General features: G+C 37.0%; 1 protein-coding gene across 2 annotated transcripts in view; it reads left to right on the top strand.

Moving 5' to 3' along the window:
* BRWD3 (bromodomain and WD repeat domain containing 3) overlaps positions 1-22,587 on the top strand; it is a gene marked incomplete at its 3' end in the record, with an annotated part of 120,625 nt that overhangs the window by 76,729 nt on the left and 21,309 nt on the right. Inside the window, exons 21-27 of one of the 2 annotated variants that reach the window (XM_082865335.1) lie at positions 1,044-1,193; positions 3,896-3,972; positions 4,563-4,731; positions 5,600-5,713; positions 10,233-10,340; positions 12,964-13,088; positions 22,458-22,540. In XM_082865335.1, coding sequence (XP_082721461.1) covers positions 1,044-1,193; positions 3,896-3,972; positions 4,563-4,731; positions 5,600-5,713; positions 10,233-10,340; positions 12,964-13,088; positions 22,458-22,540 — 826 coding nt within the window. The remainder of the gene's footprint in view (positions 1-1,043; positions 1,194-3,895; positions 3,973-4,562; positions 4,732-5,599; positions 5,714-10,232; positions 10,341-12,963; positions 13,089-22,457; positions 22,541-22,587) is intronic. The other variant, XM_082865336.1, reaches the window with a different exon arrangement.

Here is a 22,587-nt window from a genome sequence, read left to right as displayed (position 1 = left end):
TTTATTAGCTTATATGATGTTCTCTGATAAGATTATTTTCTTAGAGATTTTGAATGACTCACATCCATGATTTATATTCTTTTTTCCTGCTAAGCTGATTTGTCAAACATCAGACTTGTCTGAGACTAATAAACAGGGTAGTTGGATCTGTAAACATTTTTATTTATATTGAAAATGAGAAACATTTACATGTAAGATAAGAAACTGGCCCTTGATACTGATTTAGAAGACCTTTAAGCTTGTTTACTCCTGATGACATATTAGGGTTATAGTTTTGACATATGGTATATCAGTAATAATATTTTATACTTGTAAAGGGTAGAATAAAACAGTTTTTACTTTACATTTTTGTTATTAAAAATTACATTTTTATTTTGACTCATTTACTAAATGTAGTTTTTTATAGAACTAAAGAAATACATGTTACATTAAGAATTATATATACACATACATATGATATAGATATCTTGCTTCATCCTGTAATAAATTGTAGATAATATGGTATATGTAAATTCTGAGTGGGCAGATTCTTGCAGCTTAGAATTTCAGCACTGTCTTTAATTTGATCACAAAGTTTTCAAAATACAGAAAGTAATCAGTATTAATGGAAGTGGGTTAAATATATAAAAATGAAGTATATTTTGGGGCTTCCCTGGTGGTGCAGTGGTTGAGAGTCCACCTGCCGATGCAGGGGACACAGGTTCGTGCCCCGGTCTGGGAAGACCCCACATGCCGCGGAGCGGCTGGGCCCGTGAGCCATGGCCACTGAGCCTGCACGTCCGGAGCCTGTGCTCCACAATGGGAGAGACCACACAGTGAGAGGCCCATGTACCACAAAAAAAAAAAAAAGAAGAAGTATATTTTTTTATGTAAAAACATAGTATAAAAATATATCTTGGGTTTTCTTTTAGGAAATTTATTCCTATCTCTTACCTCCACCCTCACTCCAAATCAAGCCCAATTGATTCTCTTTATATGTGTTCTTTTGTGTATATTCACTGAGGCTTTCATTTTTTAAAATTTATTTTCCTTCTGTTTTATAGAATGATTATCCGCCTAGCTGTGGGCGGTCTTTACGAAGGACACAACGCAAACGTCAGCATACTTACCAAACACGATCCAACATAGAGCATAATTCACAAGCATCATGTCAAAATTCAGGTGTACAGGAAGACTCAGATAGCTCCTCAGAGGTTAGATATCTGCTATTATTTACTCAATGTAATTTTTTGTTTCCCAGTTAGTGTCATCACTTTGGGTTTACTTTTTTTTAAAATTTTTCAACTAGGTTTAATAACATGAGACTATCAATGAGGTCAATATTCGAGACCTTGTAAAATCACAAAGAAGTTAAGGCATATCTGATACCTAGATTCCTTTTCAAAGTTCTTTTTTTCTATGAAAGGCTGAAAATCGACATATCACGAAAGAAGTAACAATTTGATAAACTTTGGGTTTACTTTTAAGGGTCAATTTAATAGAAAATTATTTTAATGATGATCTTATGAGTATTATTTATTAATAAGGCATTTAATAGGCAAATTCGAGCATTATATTGAACTCCTTTAGATATCTTCTCTTATTTGTACCCAAGATATTATCTTGGTTGAGGGTATCAAACATGCCAGGAAAAGTTTGGCTTTGGGACAGTAAGAAAAGAGAGTGAGAGCAAATCTGCCTAGAAATGGAAAGAAGTGGAATATTAACTGTGATAACTAGTTATACAGTTCCAGAACTTGTTGACTGTGTAATCATAATATACATGTTTTCTGTTATTGTTGACTTTACCAGTCATGGAGATTACTGAGTGATGATTTTTTTCAGACCTACCTTTTTCATGGTAATGAAATAAAAACTATAGCAGTTCTTTTCCTCATGTTCCTCTCTTCTCCAGTCCTTTCCTTTTGTTCTCTTAATAACTATAGTATTTAAGTGAATAATGAGGGTTTAATTATGCATTGATAATGTATGGTACCCTCATTCTTCTCCCACCATTCACAATTCTTTAACTCTTATCAATGATATCCCTCCTTCTCTCCCCCCACCCATGAAAATCTTGATCTGAAAAGAATGATCACGTATTCAAGACTATCATACAGAGTGCAGTAAGTCAGAAAGAGAAAAACAAATATTGTATATTAACACATATATGTGGAATCTGAAAAAATTGGTATAGACAGTCTTATTTACAAAGCAGAAATAGAGACAGACGTAGTGAACAAACGTATGGATAACAAGGGGGAAGGGGGGGTGGGATGAATTGGGAGATTGGGATTGACATATAAATACTATTGATATGTATGGAATAGATGGCTAATGAGGACCTACTGTATAGCATGGGGAACTCTACTCAGTGCTCTGTGGTGACCTGGATGGGAAGGAAATCCAGAGGAGAGGGGATGTGTGTGTGTGTATGGCTGGTTCACTTTGCTGTACAGTAGAGGCTAGCACAACATTGTAAAGCAACTATACTCCAATAAAATTTTTTTTAAAAAACTATTGCCTCTGAGCCATGGACTTAAAAGAATTAAAACAAAAATACATTGAATGTAGATGGATTATAGAGTCCTGTTGCATGAGTGTCACTAAGACAGATAGGCAAGGAGAAATTCAGGGCAACGTAGCAATTTAAGATGGTTAAGAAAATTAAAAATACATGAAAAAGAAGACGAGAGAAGAAAAACGAAGATTACTTGGTACAGATTTTGTTGTTCAAAGGATGTGGTACTTTGACAAGAGTACCAAGACCAAAAGTAGATTGGTGGCTGCCAGGGGCTTGAGGTAGTGGGGAGTGAGGGGTCCTTGCTAATGGGTTTAGGGATTCTTTTGGGGTGATGAAAGTGTTCTAATATTAGTGGTGATGGTTGAACAGCTCTGAATATACTAAAAACCATTGAACTGTATACTCTGAAGTGGTGAAGTTTATGGTATGTGAGTTCTATCTCAATAGGCTGTTATTAAAAAAGAAAAAGAAAAGAATTGTTATCTTTTTAATGTAATGATTGTGTTGTGGTTATGTTTTTAAAAAGAATCCTTATCTTAATAAATATTTATAGTGGAAATGCTTTTTTTTCACAATAATTCCTGAGGTATGAGGCAGTTGGTAAGGGTATATATACAAGATAGGCAGTGAGTTATTGTCTAAACTGGAGATTGTGTACACAAGGATGTTATCTATTTCCTCTACTTTGATACGTTTGAGATCTTACGTAATAAAAAGATGATTAACTTTTTTATGGAGAGTAATTATATTAACTTGGTAGAGGCATATAGGTATTTTTATCTTTTTTTGTGTAGGTATTTTTTAAAACAATGGCTTTCTATAAGGGAAAAGAATCTGAAAAAGAATATATATATTCATATAAATTCATATATATTTTTTCATGTATATATATACATATAAAACTGAATCAAGAGGGAGGGGTTATATGTATACATATAGTTGATTCACTTTGTTGTACAGCAGAAACTAACACAACATTGTAAAGCAACTGTACCCCAATGAAAAACAAACAAAAACCAAATCACTGTGCTGTATATATGAAACTAACACAGCATTGTAAATCAACTATACTTCAATTAAAAAAAGAAAACAGTGGTTTTAACAAAATTTAAGAGGGTTATATTTGCATTGCTTAAGGAGTCTATTGCGTCTTTGAAATAAGAAAAGGTGTGTCATATCAGTAAGATAGTAGATGCTAGAAATTTTTAAATACTTGGTAGGCTTAGTTATGAGTTACAAGTATATATAGAAAAATGATTACATACATTTTAACTAGAACTTTTCTTTGGAGGGGGGACTACAAAAAGTGTTATAAAACAGGTAATATATGCTAATTAATAATATGCTAGTTAATAATAACAATATATCTCAATTGCTGGCTCTTTGTTGCAGGAAGATGAAACAGTTGGCACAAGTGATGCTTCTATAGAGGATCCTGTTATTGAATGGCAAAGTGAAAGTTCCTCCAGGTAGTTTTAATGGTTTTGATTTGGTCAAAATCATTTGACAGTTTTAATGTGAAATTATGTTCTTGTAGGAATTTGGTAAAGCCAGAGTTAAAATAGTATTTTATAGTAGAAAGAGTACTGGGTTGGAAGCCCAGAGACCTGTTGTTTTATCCTAGCTCTACCAATATCTTTTTGCGCATGTCATCATGGACTTTAGTTCCCTAAAATAGTTCCATCTGTAAAATAAGATTCTTTGTAAATCCAAGATTCTACACCTTGGCAGGCTATGTGTATTTATTTCAGGTTTAAAACAACTATATTTAACCATTTCCAGGGATAAGGAACATCTTTATTTAAAGAAGCTTTTGTGATTTGGACAGGAATTTTGAATTTTAAATCCTGTTATGGGAAACTAAGCATTATACTTTATCCAAGAAGCATTTCACTAAAATCACTTAGGTAATGATCAAAATTCTATATTTGATATTTTTTTATCTTTGGTTAGAACAAAATCAAACCATGTCATTTATAATGCTGTTTGATTACAAAATGATCATCTTTCAATCATGAGGCAAAACTATTCCTTTTCTGAACTTATGTATTATTTACAGTGATTCATCAAGTGAATATTCTGATTGGACAGCAGATGCTGGAATAAATTTGCAACCTCCAAAAAGGCAAACGAGACAGGCAACACGGAAAATATGCAGCAGCTCTGAGGAGGAGAATTTGAAGTCACTTGAAGAACGGCAAAAGAAACCTAAACAGACTAGAAAGAAGGTTTGTAAGTTTACAGGTTGTTTTTCTTTTTTGGGGGAGGTTTTGGTTTTTTCCTTTGATACTTGAATATTTAACAGTAACACTTCACTTTTATCTAAAAATAATATTCCATCTGAGAAACTAAGTAAAATTGTATAAAAGATGTAAAGATATTTTGAAATTTTTCTGTTGTCAAAAGTAGAGGCTAGAATATTTTCATTATTATGTTAACATTAAATAAAACATTTTGACAGTTGTTTGTTAAAATGTAGTAGAGTTTTTAAATAAGCCACTGTAGTATAAAAGGATTATTCTTGTCATATCACCAGTCATAAATTTCTATATATTTTTGACTTGTAAAATGGAAGGATATGATAAATCATGTAGGGCTTCTTCTGTTTCTTTATGTTTTTATTTCATCCCAATGATGGGGTTTTATTTCCCACTCTAATTTCATTTGAATGATGTAAAAACCTAATCCACGGAGTTCCTTGAATATTAATTTAAAAATGGGTTCTGTATTCATTCTGTAACCTCTTGCTTTAGTAGACAGAATTATCTTCTTGATGGTCATCATTTAATTGGCAAAAAGTTATTGTGTTACTTGTATTTGAATTCCTTTGATATACTAGGGACATGAAGAGTAAAATTTGTGGGTTTTAGATAGTATATAGTGTCATATTATCTGTCAGCCAAAATTGAACATGTTACTCACTTGATTGTTTTATTGGTACAAAAGTTATGCATAATTAATTGGTAAAAGAAAATGTGTAAAGTTTGTATATTTTGTGTTTTATTATAACCTGATGTTTTTAACATTTTCTACCTGCTATTTTTTCTACAATTGTTCATATATTTACAGTTTATATGTTTGTGAACTATATTTTAGAAAGGAGGACTGGTTTCTATGGCAGGTGAGCCCAATGAAGAATGGTTTGCCCCTCAGTGGATCTTGGATACCATACCACGACGTTCCCCGTTTGTCCCACAGATGGGAGACGAGGTAATTGTTTTCTGTTAAATAACGTTTTTCTCTTGGAACCTCAAGAGTACTCACTTTAATATCAGTCTTAGGCCATTCATATTCTCAATTCTGTTATAGTTATATGTCCACCATCTTAACTGTGCTGCTCAATTATATATTTATTGTGGACAGTGACTGAATCTTACTAATTTTTGTGTCCTTTGTAGGGCTTGACACAGAGTCTTTAGTATAGTAGATGCTCAATGAACATTGAGATAAATTGATTGGCTTGTGAAGCCATGAAAATAATTGTCTTTATTTTTATCTTAATTGCCACATAGTAGAATTGAGTGGTATTTTGAATCCTAATCAAGTCCTAATACTGTTTTTTGTTTTTTTGTTTTTTTAAAAGAAGCCCATGCTCAACCTGATAGAAAATATTCTAGAGGATGATCACCCCTTTCAATGCTTACGGGAAAGTCATTTCACAAACAAGGCCTTCCTACTGAACCTATGATTGAATAACAGCCATATTTATGATTGGTCAGTCAAAAATTGATTTAAATTCTATACAGTGAAAAATTTTTATTTGATTTTCTTATGAAAATTATGGTAGCATTGTTATATTTTGAGCCCTAGTTGGCTTGTATAGTCTCTGACATGTTGACTAATCATTCATTTTTGAATGATTAAATGCTTACCCACAGTTTTCAACTTAAGACCCATAGTAGGAATGTAATATTATCATCATAATAAAGAAGGAGCAGAACCTTGGAAATGGTTCTAAAAGTCTTGGAATCAATAAAAATTTTACCAAACTTTTCTATAATTGTCTTCTATAGATATTTTGTACCAGAGATAGCTACCAAGTAGCCTTACAATTAAGCTATTACTTATTATTATAATGTCTTTTGATATTATTAAAATGTTTCCTTTCCTAAGTGTGTCTTCTTGTAAGTGTCGGACTTTTGAGCAATGCTCGTTTGTTTGGTTATTTTAGTAAAACGTGCTCTGGATGAATGCTGTATGAAAAAACTTAGAAGAGCTTTCTTAGGGGTATATCCAAAAATCACTATTTCTTGTATTTATTGCCTTTTTTTATGGAGGCTTAAGAGAAATAATTTTGAATTAATCTTAGAACAGGGGGACTTCCTGGTGGTCCAGTGGTTAAGAATCCGCCTTCCAGTGCAGGGAGCGCAGGTTCAATCCTGGTCAGGGAACTAAGATCCTGCATGCTAAGGGGCAACTAAGCCTGCTTGCCACAACTACGGATCCTGCATGCCAAAACTAGAGAGCCCGTGTGCCGCAACTACAGAGCTCATGTGCTCTGGAGCCTGTGCACCACAACTAGAGAGCCCATGCGCTGCAACTAGAGAGAAGCCCACATGCCACAGCAAAAGATCCCATGTGCTGCAACTAAGACCCAATGCAGCCAAAAATAAATAAATAAATAAGCAAATAAATATTAAAAAAAAATCTTAGAACAGAATAAGGATCTGTATACTCTATGATCTGAGACTCCTCTCTATTTTATAGGACCATATTTACCTTTCCCTTTATTTTGTTAAACTTAGTGCATGATTATATGCTTCAAGACTAATGTGTATTAGGTAATGACAGTTGTTCAGGTAATGGAAAAGGTGTATAAGTGAATCAGACAGTGAAATACGTGAATTAAAGAATGTTGTTAAAGAACCCATAAAGGCAGAAACATACTTTTATATAATCAATCTGTTAATGACAGCATTACTTTTTACTTTTAAGTGTTAAGGCTTCATTATTTTGCCTGGAATACCCCTACCCACAGGTCATTGCCTCGCAAAATGCTCATTTTTCAAGGTTTAACTTAAATGCCAACTTCTTTTGCATGTTATCCCTACTTACCATTTGCTTGCCACTCCTTCTTCATATGCTTTCCCATCTAAATTATTTCTCTCTTATGATACATTCTACATTCTGCCTTGTATCATACTCATACATCTACATGTCTGTCCATATCCTTGAGGGAAAGGATTTTATTTTGATGTCTTACCATAGAACCCAGTGCCTTGTACATATATATTTGATCAATATTTGTTGAGTACAGGAATAAATATATAATAAAGGATATCTGAATAACATGCTTATCATGTTATTGGTAAGCATGGTAATGACATTTTTTTACCACTACAGTTGTGTTTATATACTAATATTTAAACGTTTAAAAATTTTTACTTGTATTTTTAACTATTAGAAATTCTGACTTAGTGTTGATTGGTAGAATATGTCAGTGTATTTTTAAAATCTCCATAGTATGGTATTTTTTACATTACTTTCTTCTATTTATCTCTACCACCCCTTTAAAAATATTATAGGAAACATAAGTTTTTTTTTCTTTTTTTAAAAATTTTTATTAGAGTATAGTTGATTTACAATGTTGTGTTAGTTTCAGGTGTACAGCAAAGTGAGTCAGTTATACATATACATATATCCACTCTTTTTTTTTCTTTTTTTTTGTGGTACGCGGGCCTCTCACTGCTGTGGCCTCTCCCGTCGCGGAGCACAGGCTCTGGACGCGCAGGCCCAGTGGCCATGGCTCACGGGCCCAGCCGCTCCGCGGCATGTGGGATCCTCCCGGACCGGGGCACGAACCCGTGTCCCCTGCATCAGCAGGCGGACTCTCAACCACTGCGCCACCAGGGAAGCCCTTTTTTTCTTTTTTGATTCTTTTCCCATATTCGCCATTACAGAGTACTGAGTAGAGTTACCTGTGCTATACAGAAGGTTCTTATTAGTTATCTATTTTATGTATAGTAGTGGGTATATGTCAATCCCAATCTCCTAATTTATTCCTTTCCCCCTTATTCCCTGATAACCATAAGTTTGTTTTCTACATCCGTGACTCTACTTCTATTTTGTAAATAAGTTCATTTGTACCCTTTTTTATTCGATTCCACATATAAGTGGTATCATAATGATATTTGTTTTTCCCTTTCTGACTTCATTCAGTATGACAAATCTAGGTCCATCCATGTTGCTGCAAATGGCATTACTTTGTTCTTTTTTATTGACTCTAGGTCCATCCACTTCACTACAAATAACTCAATTTCATTTTTTTTATGGCTGAGTAATATTCCATTATATATATGTACCACACCTTCTTCATCCATTCCTCTGTTGAACATTTAGGTTGCTTCAGTGTTGCTTCTGGCTATTGTAAATAGTGCTGCAATGGACATTGGAGTGCATGAAACCTAATAAGATTTTGACAAATTACTTCTCTGTGCCCTAGTTTCATCAACTGTACAGTGGGGATAAATGTATCTACCTTATAGGGCTCTGGGAAGGATTAAATTAAAGGATATTTGTAGGGCACTTAGGATAGTACCTGAGGCATGCTAGTCTGTCTGTCTTTTGTTATTGTTATTAATCTTTCAAACACCTCTGCCAGCAGAGTGTCCTCTTCATTTGACAGGTGAGCATGTCGAAGGCCAGAGTCACATGGCCTGTAAGGGTAGCACCAACAGCAGTCAGGTCTCCTGACTTCTTCCCTGTCCCTATGATTGCCTTTGTGTAATGATTGTGGGGTGTTTGGATTAATAATAAATAAAGGAAGCAGAGTGGGAAAAACACCTACAAAGTAGGCCTGCTGTTTGGAAGAAGCTACGTGTACAAGAAGGGTGGCATTACTTACATATTCTACTTGCAACCTGATCTTAAGCTTCTCAGGTACAGAGTGCACCCAGGGATATTTAGGGAACATTACTGCAAGGCCATTTGCACTGGCATTGTTCTACCCTGGTGGGCACAGACTTGGGACAATAAGCTGTATCCAGGGTTGGCATTCACTTTGGAAATGTTTGCTGATTGTTTAATCAGATTCAGTATTCTGAGCCTTAAAGGAGGCTAAGATTTTTGTGGTTGCGAGGTGATTTGAACCTGTCAGTATGGTATGAGGACAAAAAAAAAATTATTGTGGGAAAGAAACTTTTTTTAATGAATCAGAATATGGTAGTGAGTGCTGTCTTAAAGAGGTGAACAGTTTTATCAAGCACTTGGATTCATTTTCCTTCCATACCATGCTAGTTCTGATATTATTTCTTACAAAAGAAAAATTTTAATCTGTCTAGAAATTACTGTATTTAGTAGCCTGTGGTTAGAAATATATATATATATATATATATATATATATATATATATATATATATATATAAAATGTGTAGGCTATTAAAATGTTGATGCTTTAGAATGTCAATTACAGATTGAAATATATTACTTCAAAATGTGACCACTTTTGTGTACATTTGTCATTAGTCTGTTTCTTCAGAAATTTATGAAGGTGCTAGGGAGAAGAAGGACTGTGTGTGTTTTTATTTTGCAATATTTAGCACAGGGCTACATAGGCATGAGTACTGAATGAATATTATTTGATTATAAGTACCTTTACTGTATAAATTTTTTCAAAATTATGATTATTTATATTCTTTGTAAACAGAAGAGGACATTTGTAGGAATATATTGGGAAGTATAGTGGTGTTAAATGGGATGCTGCTGTTTAATACCTCATGTTTTTTTTTAGCTTATATATTTTAGGCAAGGACATGAAGCTTATATACGGGCTGTAAGAAAATCAAAAATATACAGCGTTAACCTACAAAAACAGCCATGGAATAAAATGGATCTCAGGGTAAGTTCACCAAATTAATAATCTATGCAATTGAAGTATCTTGGGAATTAAGTTATTAGCCTGTAGGCTTATTCTCAGTTTCTGGATATTTCACTGTTGATTGTGCATCCAGGATAAAGTGATGTACCATACTCTTGTACAGCTGAGTGTTATGGGTCACATTTTATGGTTCCCGAAATTTGTATGCCACCTGTTGTCTTGATTATTTGACCTAATTTCCTTCAAGCTTCAGGTCCTGTAGTGTATACCATTCTATTGATATAATTGGAGCAAAGCAGTAGTTCCATGGTGTGGATATTTTCCTCAGCATCTTTGAACGTTCTAGAAGCTCTATAAACTGTGACTGCATGTGTGGACCACAAACACCCTTGAGATTCTGGCAAATTTAGGATATAGTAAATATCATAAATCCTAAGAAACTCATGACTTTGTGGTGCTTTATTTATTATTTCTTTTGATATAGTACCTATGTAGCTACATGTCACTGAATAAAACAGATATGTTTATTTTTTAGAGAAGGATTTTCTCACTGTAAATACATATTCATTCATTCATTCATACTTATATAAATACAGACAAAGAAACACAGAGATACATACACCATCATTTCTACTTAGGTTTACATTTGTTTTTGTCATTTTGTTTTTTCGACTCTGAGAGCAAGAGAGTAAAGGGCAATTTTACGATAGTTTTCCAGGTAAATGAAGAGTTGTTGTGTAATGATGCTTAAAAGGAAGGATGCAAGAGAGAATGTATATATTTATTTAAATAAAGAATTGAAACATAAAAATTGTATTAAGGTTGTAAGGTGCTAAAATTTCTTATCAAGTGAGCTTTACATAATCATCTCCTGGGAAACAGGAATGCTACCATCTGTTCTGAATCAGGTGAAAATTGAGGTTTTTGTTCTTGTTTTTTTTTTTTAGGATCAAAGGAATAAATAAACCATATGATTTCCTACTTTAAATTCTAACCCTGTGGTTATAGGAAATTTTAGGAGGCAGCATATATGTGGTATAAGAGCCTAGGCTTTGGAATAAGACCTGAATTTCAATCCCAGCTCTGCTATATACTAGTGTATAACTTGAAACAAGTCACTGTACCCATGAGGCTCAGTTTTGTCATCTGTTAAGTGTGACTAATAACAATGTATAAGGATGGTATTATAAAATAATATTGTAGGCACTCATAAATGTAAGTCCTTTTCCCAAACATATACATAACATGTCCACCTGCCTACTTACAAACTGTATTTCTGCTAGAGGAGTGATTATTTTCTTTTTTTAAATCGAAATATCACTTTTATTGACAAGATAGGGCCACAATGGGCAGCTCCACAGAACACAAATAAGACAGTCTCAAGACAAGGGTGTAAAATTGCAGCAGACAGGTTAATACTCTTTACCCTCATCCTCTCCCTCAGCACTATCCGCTCCAGCCTCCTCATACTCCTTCTCAAGGGCAGCCGTGTCCTCACAGGCCTCAGAAAACTCTCTTTCCTCCATGCCCTCACCCACGTACCAGTGAACAAAGGCACTCTTGACATACATCAGGTCAAACTTGTGGTCCAGGTGAGCCTTCTTGCCATAGTCGACAGAGAGACGTTCCATCAGCAGGGAGGTGAACCCAGAACCAGTTCCCCAACAAAGCTGTGGAAAACCAGGAAGCCCTGAAGGCCTGTGCACTGGTCAGCCAGTTTCCGAATTTGGTCCAAGACAAGGTCAATGATCTCCTTGCCAATGGTGTAATGACCATGGAAATAGTTATTGGCAGCATCTTCCTTGCCTGTGACGATCTTCTCAGGGTGGAAGAGCTGGTGGTAGGTGCCAGTGTGAACTTCATCAGTGATTGTGGGTTCCAGGTCTACAAACGCTGTCCTGGGCACATGCTTGCCAGCACCTGTCTCACTGAAGAAGGTGTTGAAGGAGTCATCTCCTCCCCCAATGGGCTTGTCACTTGGCATCTGGTCATCAGACTGGATGCCATGTTCCAGGCAGTAGAGCTCCCAGCAGAAATTGCTGATCTGGACACCAGCCTGGCCAACATGGATGGAGATGCACTCACGCATGACTGAGACTTGTAGGGTTCTGTGGGGTTGGAGGAGGCGAGAAGACGGCCACAAAGATCTCCCACTGACAGACTATCAAGGAGTTCAGGAGAGAAGTAGTGACAAGAGGAGTGATTCTTAACCAGCAGAGCAATTCTTAACTCCCCAGAGAAAAACCTGGGGAGTTTTTTCAAAATATATATGACTGAGCTCTACCCCAGACATAGTGAACTCAATTCCATAGTAGTAGGGTTTAGGAACATGAATTTTAAAAATGTTCCCAAGGGGATTCTGCTGTTTATCATTGGTTTATAGCCCTGCACTAAACTACAAATTGCTATTAAGGGGTCAAGAGCCATGTCTTCTTACCTTTAACACTTAGTGGAGTGCCTAGTATCTGGTGGGTATTAGGATAATTTTTATTTTTTTTATTTTTAAAGTTTTATTGGAGTATAGTTGATTTACAAAGTTGTTTCAGATAATTTTTAAATTGTTCAAATAATAATGAAATAATATGCAAATGTTAGGCAATTATTTATATTGAAAGTAATAATTTATTGTTATTCTCATGAATAGGAACAAGAATTTGTTAAGATTGTAGGAATCAAATATGAGGTTGGACCACCTACACTGTGCTGCTTGAAGCTTGCATTTCTGGACCCCATTTCAGGCAAAATGACTGGAGAATCTTTTTCCATTAAGTGAGTATCTATCTTGGATCATGTGTGTGTGTGTGTGTGTGTGTGTGTGTGTATTTTAATCCCTATGATGTATTCTGCAGAGTACAAGTCTTAATGGGAAAGAAAACATGACAGCACTACAGGCTTTAGAGTTTAAGGACCAAGGTTTAATGTTTTTTAATAATATATGTTGCATGTTTTATTAAAAGTATACACAAAAATGATCAATATTAAAGATTTTCATATTCAGAAATATGAAACCATATTTAACAAATCATTAAGTATCTAAATGCAGACTTAGTTATAAAACCATAACTAGTAAAATATTAGTATTTAAACAATATTAGAATCTTAACTATATAAAATAAAACCCATATTAATACTTTGAAAGGATTACTTACTATTGAACAATAGATATTGCAGAAGAGACTTTTCTGACATAGCTTTCTAATGGTTCTTTTTTTTTTAACTTCTTTATTGGGGTATAATTGCTTTACAATGGTGTGTTAGTTTCTGCTTTATAACAAAGTGAATCACTTATACATATACATATGTTCCCATATGTCTTCCCTCTTGCGTCTCCCTCCCTCCCACCCTCCCTATCCCACCCCTCCAGGCTGTCACAAAGCACCGAGCCAATATCCCTGTGCCATGCGGCTGCTTCCCACTAGCTATCTACCTTACTACGTTTGTTAGTGTGTATATGTCCATGACTCTCTGTCGCCCTGTCACAGCTCACCCTTCCCCCTCCCCATAACCTCAAGTCCATTCTCTAGTAGGTCTGTGTCTTAATTCCTGCCTTACCCCTAGGTTCTTCATGACATTTTTTTTCTTAAATTCCATATATATGTGTTAGCATACGGTATTTGTCTCTCTCTTTCTGACTTACTTCACTCTGTATGACAGACTCTAGGTCCATCCACCTCACTACAAATAGCTCAATTTCGTTTCCTTTTATTGCTGAGTAATATTCCATTGTATATATGTGCCACATCTTCTTTATTCATTCATCCGATGATGGGCACTTAGGTTGTTTCCATCTCTGGGCTATTGTAAATAGAGCTGCAATGAACATTTTGGTACATGACTCTTTTTGAATTTTGGTTTTCTCAGGGTATATGCCCAGTAGTGGGATTACTGGGTCATATGGTAGTTCTATTTGTAGATTTTTAAGGAACCTCCATACTGTTCTCCATAGTGGCTGCACCAATTCACATTCCCACCAGCAGTGCAAGAGTGTTCCCTTTTCTCCACACCCTCTCCAGCATTTATTGTTTCTAGATTTTTTGATGATGGCCATTCTGACTGGTGTGAGATGATATCTCATTGTAGTTTTGATTTGCATTTCTCTAATGATTAATGATGTTGAGCATTCTTTCATGTGTTTGTTGGCAGTCTGTATATCTTCTTTGGCGAAATGTCTATTTAGGTCTTCTGCCCATTTTTGGATTGGGTTGTTTGTTTTTTTGTTATTGAGCTGCATGAGCTGCTTGTAAATTTTGGAGATTAATCCTTTGTCGGTTGCTTCATTTGCAAATATTTTCTCCCATTCTGAGGGTTGTCTTTTGGTCTTGTTTATGGTTTCCTTTGCTGTGCAAAAGCTTTGAAGTTTCATTAGGTCCCATTTGTTTATTTTTGTTTTTATTTCCATTACTCTAGGAGGTGGGTCAGAAAGGATCTTGCTGTGATTGATGTCATAGAGTGTTCTGCCTATGTTTTCCTCTAAGAGTTTGATAGTTTCTGGCCTTACATTTAAGTCTTTAATCCATTTTGAGCTTATTTTTGTGTATGGTGTTAGGGAGTGATCTAATCTCATAATTTTACATGTATCTGTCCATTTTTCCCAGCACCACTTATTGAAGAGGCTGTCCTTTCTCCACTGTACATTCCTGCCACCTTTATCAAAGATAAGGTGTCCATATGTGCATGGGTTTATCTCTGGGCTTTCTATCCTGTTCCATTGATCTATCTTTCTGTTTTTGTGCCAGTACCAAGGTTTAATATTTAATTCTTGCTTCGTATAATTCTTGCTTTGTTTCTCCACTTAATAGCCCTCTCTCTCTCTCTCTCTCTCTCTCTCTCTCTCTCTCTCTCTCTCTCTTCCTCTCTCTCTGTCTCTCTCTCTCTGTCTCTCTCTCTCTCTCTCTCTATATATATATATATATATATATTTCAACTGAAAAATGTACAGTGTTAGAGTTGTGGGTTTCAGTTTTATTTGGGGACTCACTGAGGACTATAGTCTAGGAGACAGCCTCTAAGATAGGTCTGACAAACTGCTCTCAAGAGTTAGGAGGGAATGAGCCAGCGTATATATGATTTTTGGGGGGCTGGGAAATACCTGTTGTCAAGCATACATCCTGCTAGTTATTGCTAGTCACAAGGATCCGATATCTCAGTTAATGGTTTTAGTGCTTTTCTATATATGGGAAGATGCAAGAATCTGGGGTCACTGAAGTTCTTCATTACATATGCATCTTAACTATCTAGGGGCCCATATATCCAAAACACAGAATGTTTCATCTTGAATTCCTTTCAGGGTGTGCTGTAGGTCAGCAACTACAGTGGCTAATGACTTGATCCTTCTAGAACTGGAATCACAGGCAACATATTTCTGTTTACAGTAACCCCCGTTGGTCATAAATTCATCTAAGGTTTGGGAAGAATGTCATGACCCATTTGTCCCATGGCATTATGAAGGCTTATTCTTAGGTCAAGCAAGGACTTTGTTGGTAGGCCACTCAATGTGCTATTTCTGGATTAGGCTCAGCATCATTTGTTTTACTAGACTCTTATAATCCAGGAAATATCCTCCCTTGTTGCTTCTTCCCATATCTAGAGTTGCGCTATTACAATTAATTTATATGGAACTATGTATGTTATCAATTGCCTCAAGACATTGAAGCATCATTAGTTTTGTTGAAGACCTGGTTACATAACTGGGTAATGTAAGAAACAACAATCTTATAAAATAGACAGGATAAAAATAATATAGCTAGTGATATAGGGCTTCCCTGATGGCACAGTGGTTAAGAATCCACCTGCCAATGCAGGGGACATGGGTTCCAGCCCTGGCCCAGGAAGATCCCACATGCCGTGGAGCAACTAAGCCCGTGCGCCACAACTACTGACCCTGCACTGTAGAGCCCATGAGCCACAACTACTGAACCTGCATGCCACAACTACTGAAGCCCACGGGCCTAGAGCCTGTGCTCCCCAACAAGAAAGGCCACAACAATGAGAAACCCGCACACCACATTGAGGAGTAGCCCCTGCTCACCGCAACTAGAGAAAGCCCACACGCAGCAACAAAGACCCAAGGCAGCCAAAAATAAATACATAATAAATAAATAAATAAATAAATAAATAAATAATATAGTTAGTGATATAAATAATGTCATAAGGGAAAGTTGAGGAAGATGGCGGAAGAGTAAGATGCGGAGATCACCTTGCTCCACACAGGTACATCAGAAATACATCTACACGTGGAACTGCTCCTATAGAACACCCACTGAACGATGGCATAAGACTTCAGACCTCCCAAAAGGCAAGAAACTCCCCACGTACATGGGTAGGGCAAAAGAAAAAAGAATAAACAGAGACAAAAGAATACGGACAGGACCTGCACCAGTGGGAGGGAGCTGTGAAGGAGGAAAGGTTTCCACACACTAGGAAGCCCCCTCGTGGGCGGAGACTGCAGGTGGCAGAGGGGGGGAGCTTTGGAGCCGCAGAGGAGAGTGCAGCCACAGGGGTGCGGAGGGCAAAGCGGAGAGATTCCCGCACAGAGGATTGGTGCCGACCAGCACTCACCAGCCCAAGAGGCTTGTCTGCTCACCCGCCGGGGTGGGCAGGGCTGGGAGCTGAGGCTCGGGCTTCGGTGGGAGCACAGGGAGAGGACTGGGGTTGGCGGCGTGTACACAGCCTGAAGGGATTAGTGCACCACAGGTAGCCGGGAGGGGGTCCGGCAAAATGTCTGGACCTGCCGAAGAGGCAAGAGACTTTTTCCTCCCTCTTTGTTTCTTGGTGCACGAGGAGAGGGGATTAAGAGTGCTGCTTAAGGGAGTTCCAGAGATGGGCGCAAGCTGCGGCTGTCAGTGCGGACCCCAGAGACGGGCATGAGACGCTAAGGCTGCTGCTGCCGCCACCAAGAAACCTGTGTGCAAGCACAGGTCACTATCCACACCTCCCCTCACAGGAGGATGTGCAGCCCGCTACTGCCAGGGTCCCGTGATCCAGGGACAACTTCCCTGGGAGAACACAGGGCGCACCTCAGGATGCTGCAACGTCATGCCACCCTCTCCTTCTGCAGGTTTGCCCCACATCCATACCCCTCCCTCCCCCCGGCCTGAGTGAGCCAGAGCCCCCGAATCAGCTGCTCCTTTAACCCCGTCCTGTCTGAGCGAAGAACAGACGCCCTCAGGCGACCGACATGCAGAGGCAAGTCCACATCCAAAGCTGAACCCCAGGAGCTGTGCGAACAAAGAAGAGAAAGGGAAATCCCTCCCAGCAGCCTCAGGAACAGTGGATTAAATCTCCACAATCAACTTGATGTACCCTGCATCTGTGGAATACCTGAATAGACAACGAGTCATCCCAAATTAAGGAGGTGGACTCTGGGAGCAAGATATATAATTTTTCCCCCTTTTCCTCTTTTTGTGAGTGTGTATGTGTATGCTTCTCTGTGATACTTTGTCTGTATAGCTTTGCTTTCACCATTTGCCCTAGGGTTCTGTCCATCCGTTTTTCTGTTTTTTTTTTTTACTTAAAAATTTTTTTTCTTAATAATTTTTATTTTAATAACTTTTAAAATTTTTATCTTACTTTATTTTATTTTATTTTATCCTCTTTCTATTTTTTATCCCTTTTATTCTGAGCCATGTGGATGAAGGCTCTTAGTGCTCCAGCCAGGATTCAGTGCTGTGCCTCTGAGGTAGGAGAGCCAACTTCAGAACACTGGTCCACAAGAGACCTCTCAACTCCATGTAACATCAAATGGCGAAAATTTCCCAGAGATCTAAATCTCAACACCAAGACCCAGCTTCACTCAACGACCAGCGAGCTACAGTCTGGACACCCTATGCCAAACAACTAGCAAGACAGGAACACAACCCCACCCATTAGCAGAGGGGCTGCCTAAAATCATAATAAGGCCACAGACACCCCAAAACACACCACCGGACGTGGACCAGCCCACCAGAAAGACTAGATACAGCCACATCCATGAGAGCATAGGCACTAGTCCCCTCCACTAGGAAGCCTACACAACCCACTGAACCAAACTTAGCCACTGGGGACAGACACCAAAAACAACGGGAACTACGAACCTACAGCCTGCAAAAAGGAGACCCCAAACACAGTAAGATAAGCAAAATGAGAAGACAGAAAAACACAGCAGATGAAGGAGCAAGGTAAAAAAAACCCAGACCTAACAAATGAAGAGGAAATAGGCAGTCTACCTGAAAAAGAATTCAGAATAATGATAGTAAAGATATCCAAAATCTTGGAACTAGAATAGAGAAAATGCAAGAAACATTTAACAAGGACCTAGAAGAACTAAAGATGAAACAAGCAATGATGAACAACAAAATAAATGAAATTAAAAATACTCTAGAAGGAATCAATAGCAGAATAACTGAGACAGAAGAACGGATAAGTGACCTGGAAGACAAAATAGTGGAAATAACTACTGCAGAGCAGAATAAAGAAAAAAACAATGAAAAGAACTGAGGACAGTTTCAGAGAGCTGTGGGACAACATTAAATGCACCAATATTCGAATTATAGGGGTCCCAGAAGAAGAAAAGAAAACGAAAGAGACTGAGAAAATATTTGAAGAGATTACAGTTGAAAACTTCCCTAATATGGGAAAGGAAATAGTCAATCAAGTCCAAGAAGCACAGAGAGTCCCATATAGGATAAATCCAAGGAGAAACATGCCAAGACACATATTAATCAAAGTATCAAAAATTAAATACAAAGAAAACATATTAAAAGCAGCAAAGGAAAAACAACAAATAACACACAAGGGAATCCCCATAAGGATAACAGCTGATCTTTCAGCAGAAACTCTGCAAGCCAGAAGGGAGTGGCAGGACATAGAATTAACAATGAAAAAGGAGAAGTAACAATTGACACTGCACAAATACAAAGGATCATGTGAGATTACTACAAACAACTCTATGCCAATATAATGGACAACCTGGAAGAAACGGACAAATTCTTAGAAATGCACAACCTGCCAAGACGGAACCAGGAAGAAATAGAAAATATGAACAGACCAATCACAAGCACTAAAATTGAAACTGTGATTAAAAATCTTCCAACAAACCCAAGCCCAGGACCAGATGGCTTCACAGGCAAATTCTATCAAACATTTAGAGAAGAGCTAACACCTATCCTTCTCAAACTCTTCCAAAATATAGCAGAGGGAGGAACACTCCCAAACTCATTCTATGAGGCCACCATCACCCTGATACCAAAACCACACAAAGATGTCACAAAGAAAGAAAAGAACAGGCCAATATCACTGTTGAACATAGATGCAAAAATCCTCAACAAAATACTAGCAAACAGAATTCAACAGCACATTACAAGGATCATACACCATGATCAAGTCGGATTTATTCCAGGAGTGCAAGAATTCTCAATATACACAAATCAATCAATGTGATACACCATATTAACAAATTGAAGGAGAAAATCCATATGATTTTCTCAATAGATGCAGAGAAAGCTTTCGACAAAATTCACCACCAAATTTATGAAAAAAACCCTGGAGAAAGTAGGCATAGAGGAAACTTTCCTCACCATAATGAAGGCCATATATGAAAAACCCACAGCCAACATCGTCCACAATGGTAAAAAACTGAAACCTTTTCCACTAAGATCAGGAACAAGACAAGGTTGCCCACTCTCACCACTATTATTCAACATAGTTTTGGAAGTTTTAGCCACAGCAATCAGAGAAGAAAAAGAAATAAAATAATCCAAATTGGAAAAGAAGAAGTAAAGCTGTCACTGTTTGCAGATGACATAATACCCTACATAGAGAATCCTAAACAGGCTACCGGAAAACTACTAGAACTAATCAATGAATTTGGTAAAGTAGCAGTATACAAAATTAATGCACAGAAATCTCTGGCATTCCTATACCCTAATGATGAAAAATATGAAAATGAAATTAAGAAAACACTCCCATTTACCATAGCAACAAAAAGAATAAAATATCTAGGAATACACCTACCTAAGGAGAGCCCTGTATGTAGAAAATTATAAGACACTGATGAAAGAAATGAAAGATGATACAAATAGATGGAGAGATATACCATGTTCTTTAATTGGAAAAGTCAACATTGTGAAAATGACTCTACTACCCAAAGCAATCTACGGATTCAATGCAATCCCTCTTAAAGTACCACTGGCATTTTTCACAGAACTAGAACAAAAAGTTTCACAATTTGTATGGAAGCACAAACGACCCCGAATAGCTAAAGCAATCTTGAGAACGAAAAATGGAGCTGGAGGAATCAGGCTACCTGACTTCAGACTATACTTCAAAGCTACTGTAATCAAGACCGTATGGTACTGGCACAAAAACAGAAATATAGATCAATGGAACAGGATAGAAAGCCCAGAGATAAACCCATGCACATATGGTCACCTTATCTTTGATAAAGGAGGCAAAATATACTAGTGGAGAAAAGACAGCCTCTTCAATAAGTGATACTGAGAAAACTGTACAGTTACATGTAAAAGTATGAAAGTAGAACACTCCCTAACACCATACACAAAAATAAACTCAAAATGGATTAAAGACTCAAATGTAAGGCCAGACACTCTCTAACTCTTAGAGGAAAACATAAGCAGAACACTCTATGACATAACTCACAGCAAGATCCTTTTTGACCCACCTCCTAGAGAAATGGAAATAAAAACAAAAGTAAACAAATGGGACCTAATGAAACTTCAAAGCTTTTACACAGCAAAGGAAACCATAAATAAGACCAAAAGACAACCCCAGAATGGGAGAAAATATTTGCAGATGATGCAACTGACAAAGGATTAATCTTCAAGATTTATAAGCAGCTCATGCAGCTCAATAACAGAAAAACAATGCAATCCAAAAATGGGCAGAAAGCTTCAACAGACATTTCTCCACAGAAGATATACAGATTGCCGACAAACCCATGAAAGAATGCTCAACATCATTAATCATTAGGGAAATACAAAACTACAATGAGATATCATCTCTCACCAGTCAGAATGGCCATCATCAAAAAATCTAGAAACAATAAATGCTGGAGAGGGTGTGGAGAAAAGGAACACGCTTGCACTGTGGTGAGAATGTAAATTGATACAGACACTATGGATAACAGTATGGAGGTTCCTTAAAATACTAAAAATTGCACTACCATATGACCCCGTAATCCCACTACTGGGCATATACCCTGAGAAAACCATAATTCAAAAAGAGTCATGTACCAAAATGTTCATTGTGCCTCTATTTACAATAGCCAGGACATGGAAGCAACCTAAGTGTCCATCATTGGATGAATGGATAAAGAAGATGTGGCACATATATGCAATGGAATATTACTCAGCCATAAACATTAACGAAATTGAGTTATTCGTAGTGAGGTGGATGGACCTAGAGTCTGTCATACAGAGTGAAGTAAGTCAGAAAGAGAAAAACAAATACCATATGCTAACACATATATATGGAATCTAAGAAAAAAAAGAAAAAAAAAGATCATGAAGAACCTAGGGGTAAGCCGGGAATAAAGACACAGACCTACTAGAGAATGGACTTGAGGATATGCGGACGGGGAAGGGTAAGCTGAGATTGAGTGAGAGAGTGGCATGGACATATATACACTACCAAACGTAAAATAGATTGCTATTCGGAAGCAGCTGCATAGCACAGGGAGATCAGCTTTGTGGTTTGTGACCACCTAGAGGGGTGGCATAGGGAGGGTGAGAGTTAGGGAGACGCAAGAGGGAAGAGATATGGGAACATATGTGTATGTATAACTGATTTACTTTGTTATAAAGCAGAAACTAACATACCATTGTAAAGCAATTTTACTCCAATAATGATGTTAAAAAAAGGAGAATAAAAACAAGTGAAATAAACCCCAATAAACATACACTGTAATAAAGAAAATAAATTACTTTATGCAAATATTAAAAAAATAATGTCATAAGTAAATATTTAAGCCAAACAGATCAAACAGATGGGGTTTAATTTAAGTAAATGCATTCACAGGGACGTTGAGTTTTGCAACATTTTGCTCAATACTTCCACATTAAGCATATATTCCTGGATGTTTAGAAAGTAACATATACTGTTATATCTGTATACTGAATCATATGTACTTTACTTTCTCCTCAGGTATCATGACATGCCAGATGTCATTGACTTCCTTGTGCTACATCAGTTTTATAATGAAGCCAAAGAAAGGAACTGGCAGATTGGTAAGTATAGAATTCTCACTGAATAATTATTGTTTGAAGTAGAGTAA

This window comes from Leucopleurus acutus (assembly GCF_964270905.1).
Source record: "Leucopleurus acutus genome assembly, chromosome: X".
Classification (NCBI taxonomy): domain Eukaryota; kingdom Metazoa; phylum Chordata; class Mammalia; order Artiodactyla; family Delphinidae; genus Leucopleurus; species Leucopleurus acutus.
Note: the sequence above shows the minus strand (reverse complement) of the source record. Positions and strands in the feature narration are given on the sequence as shown.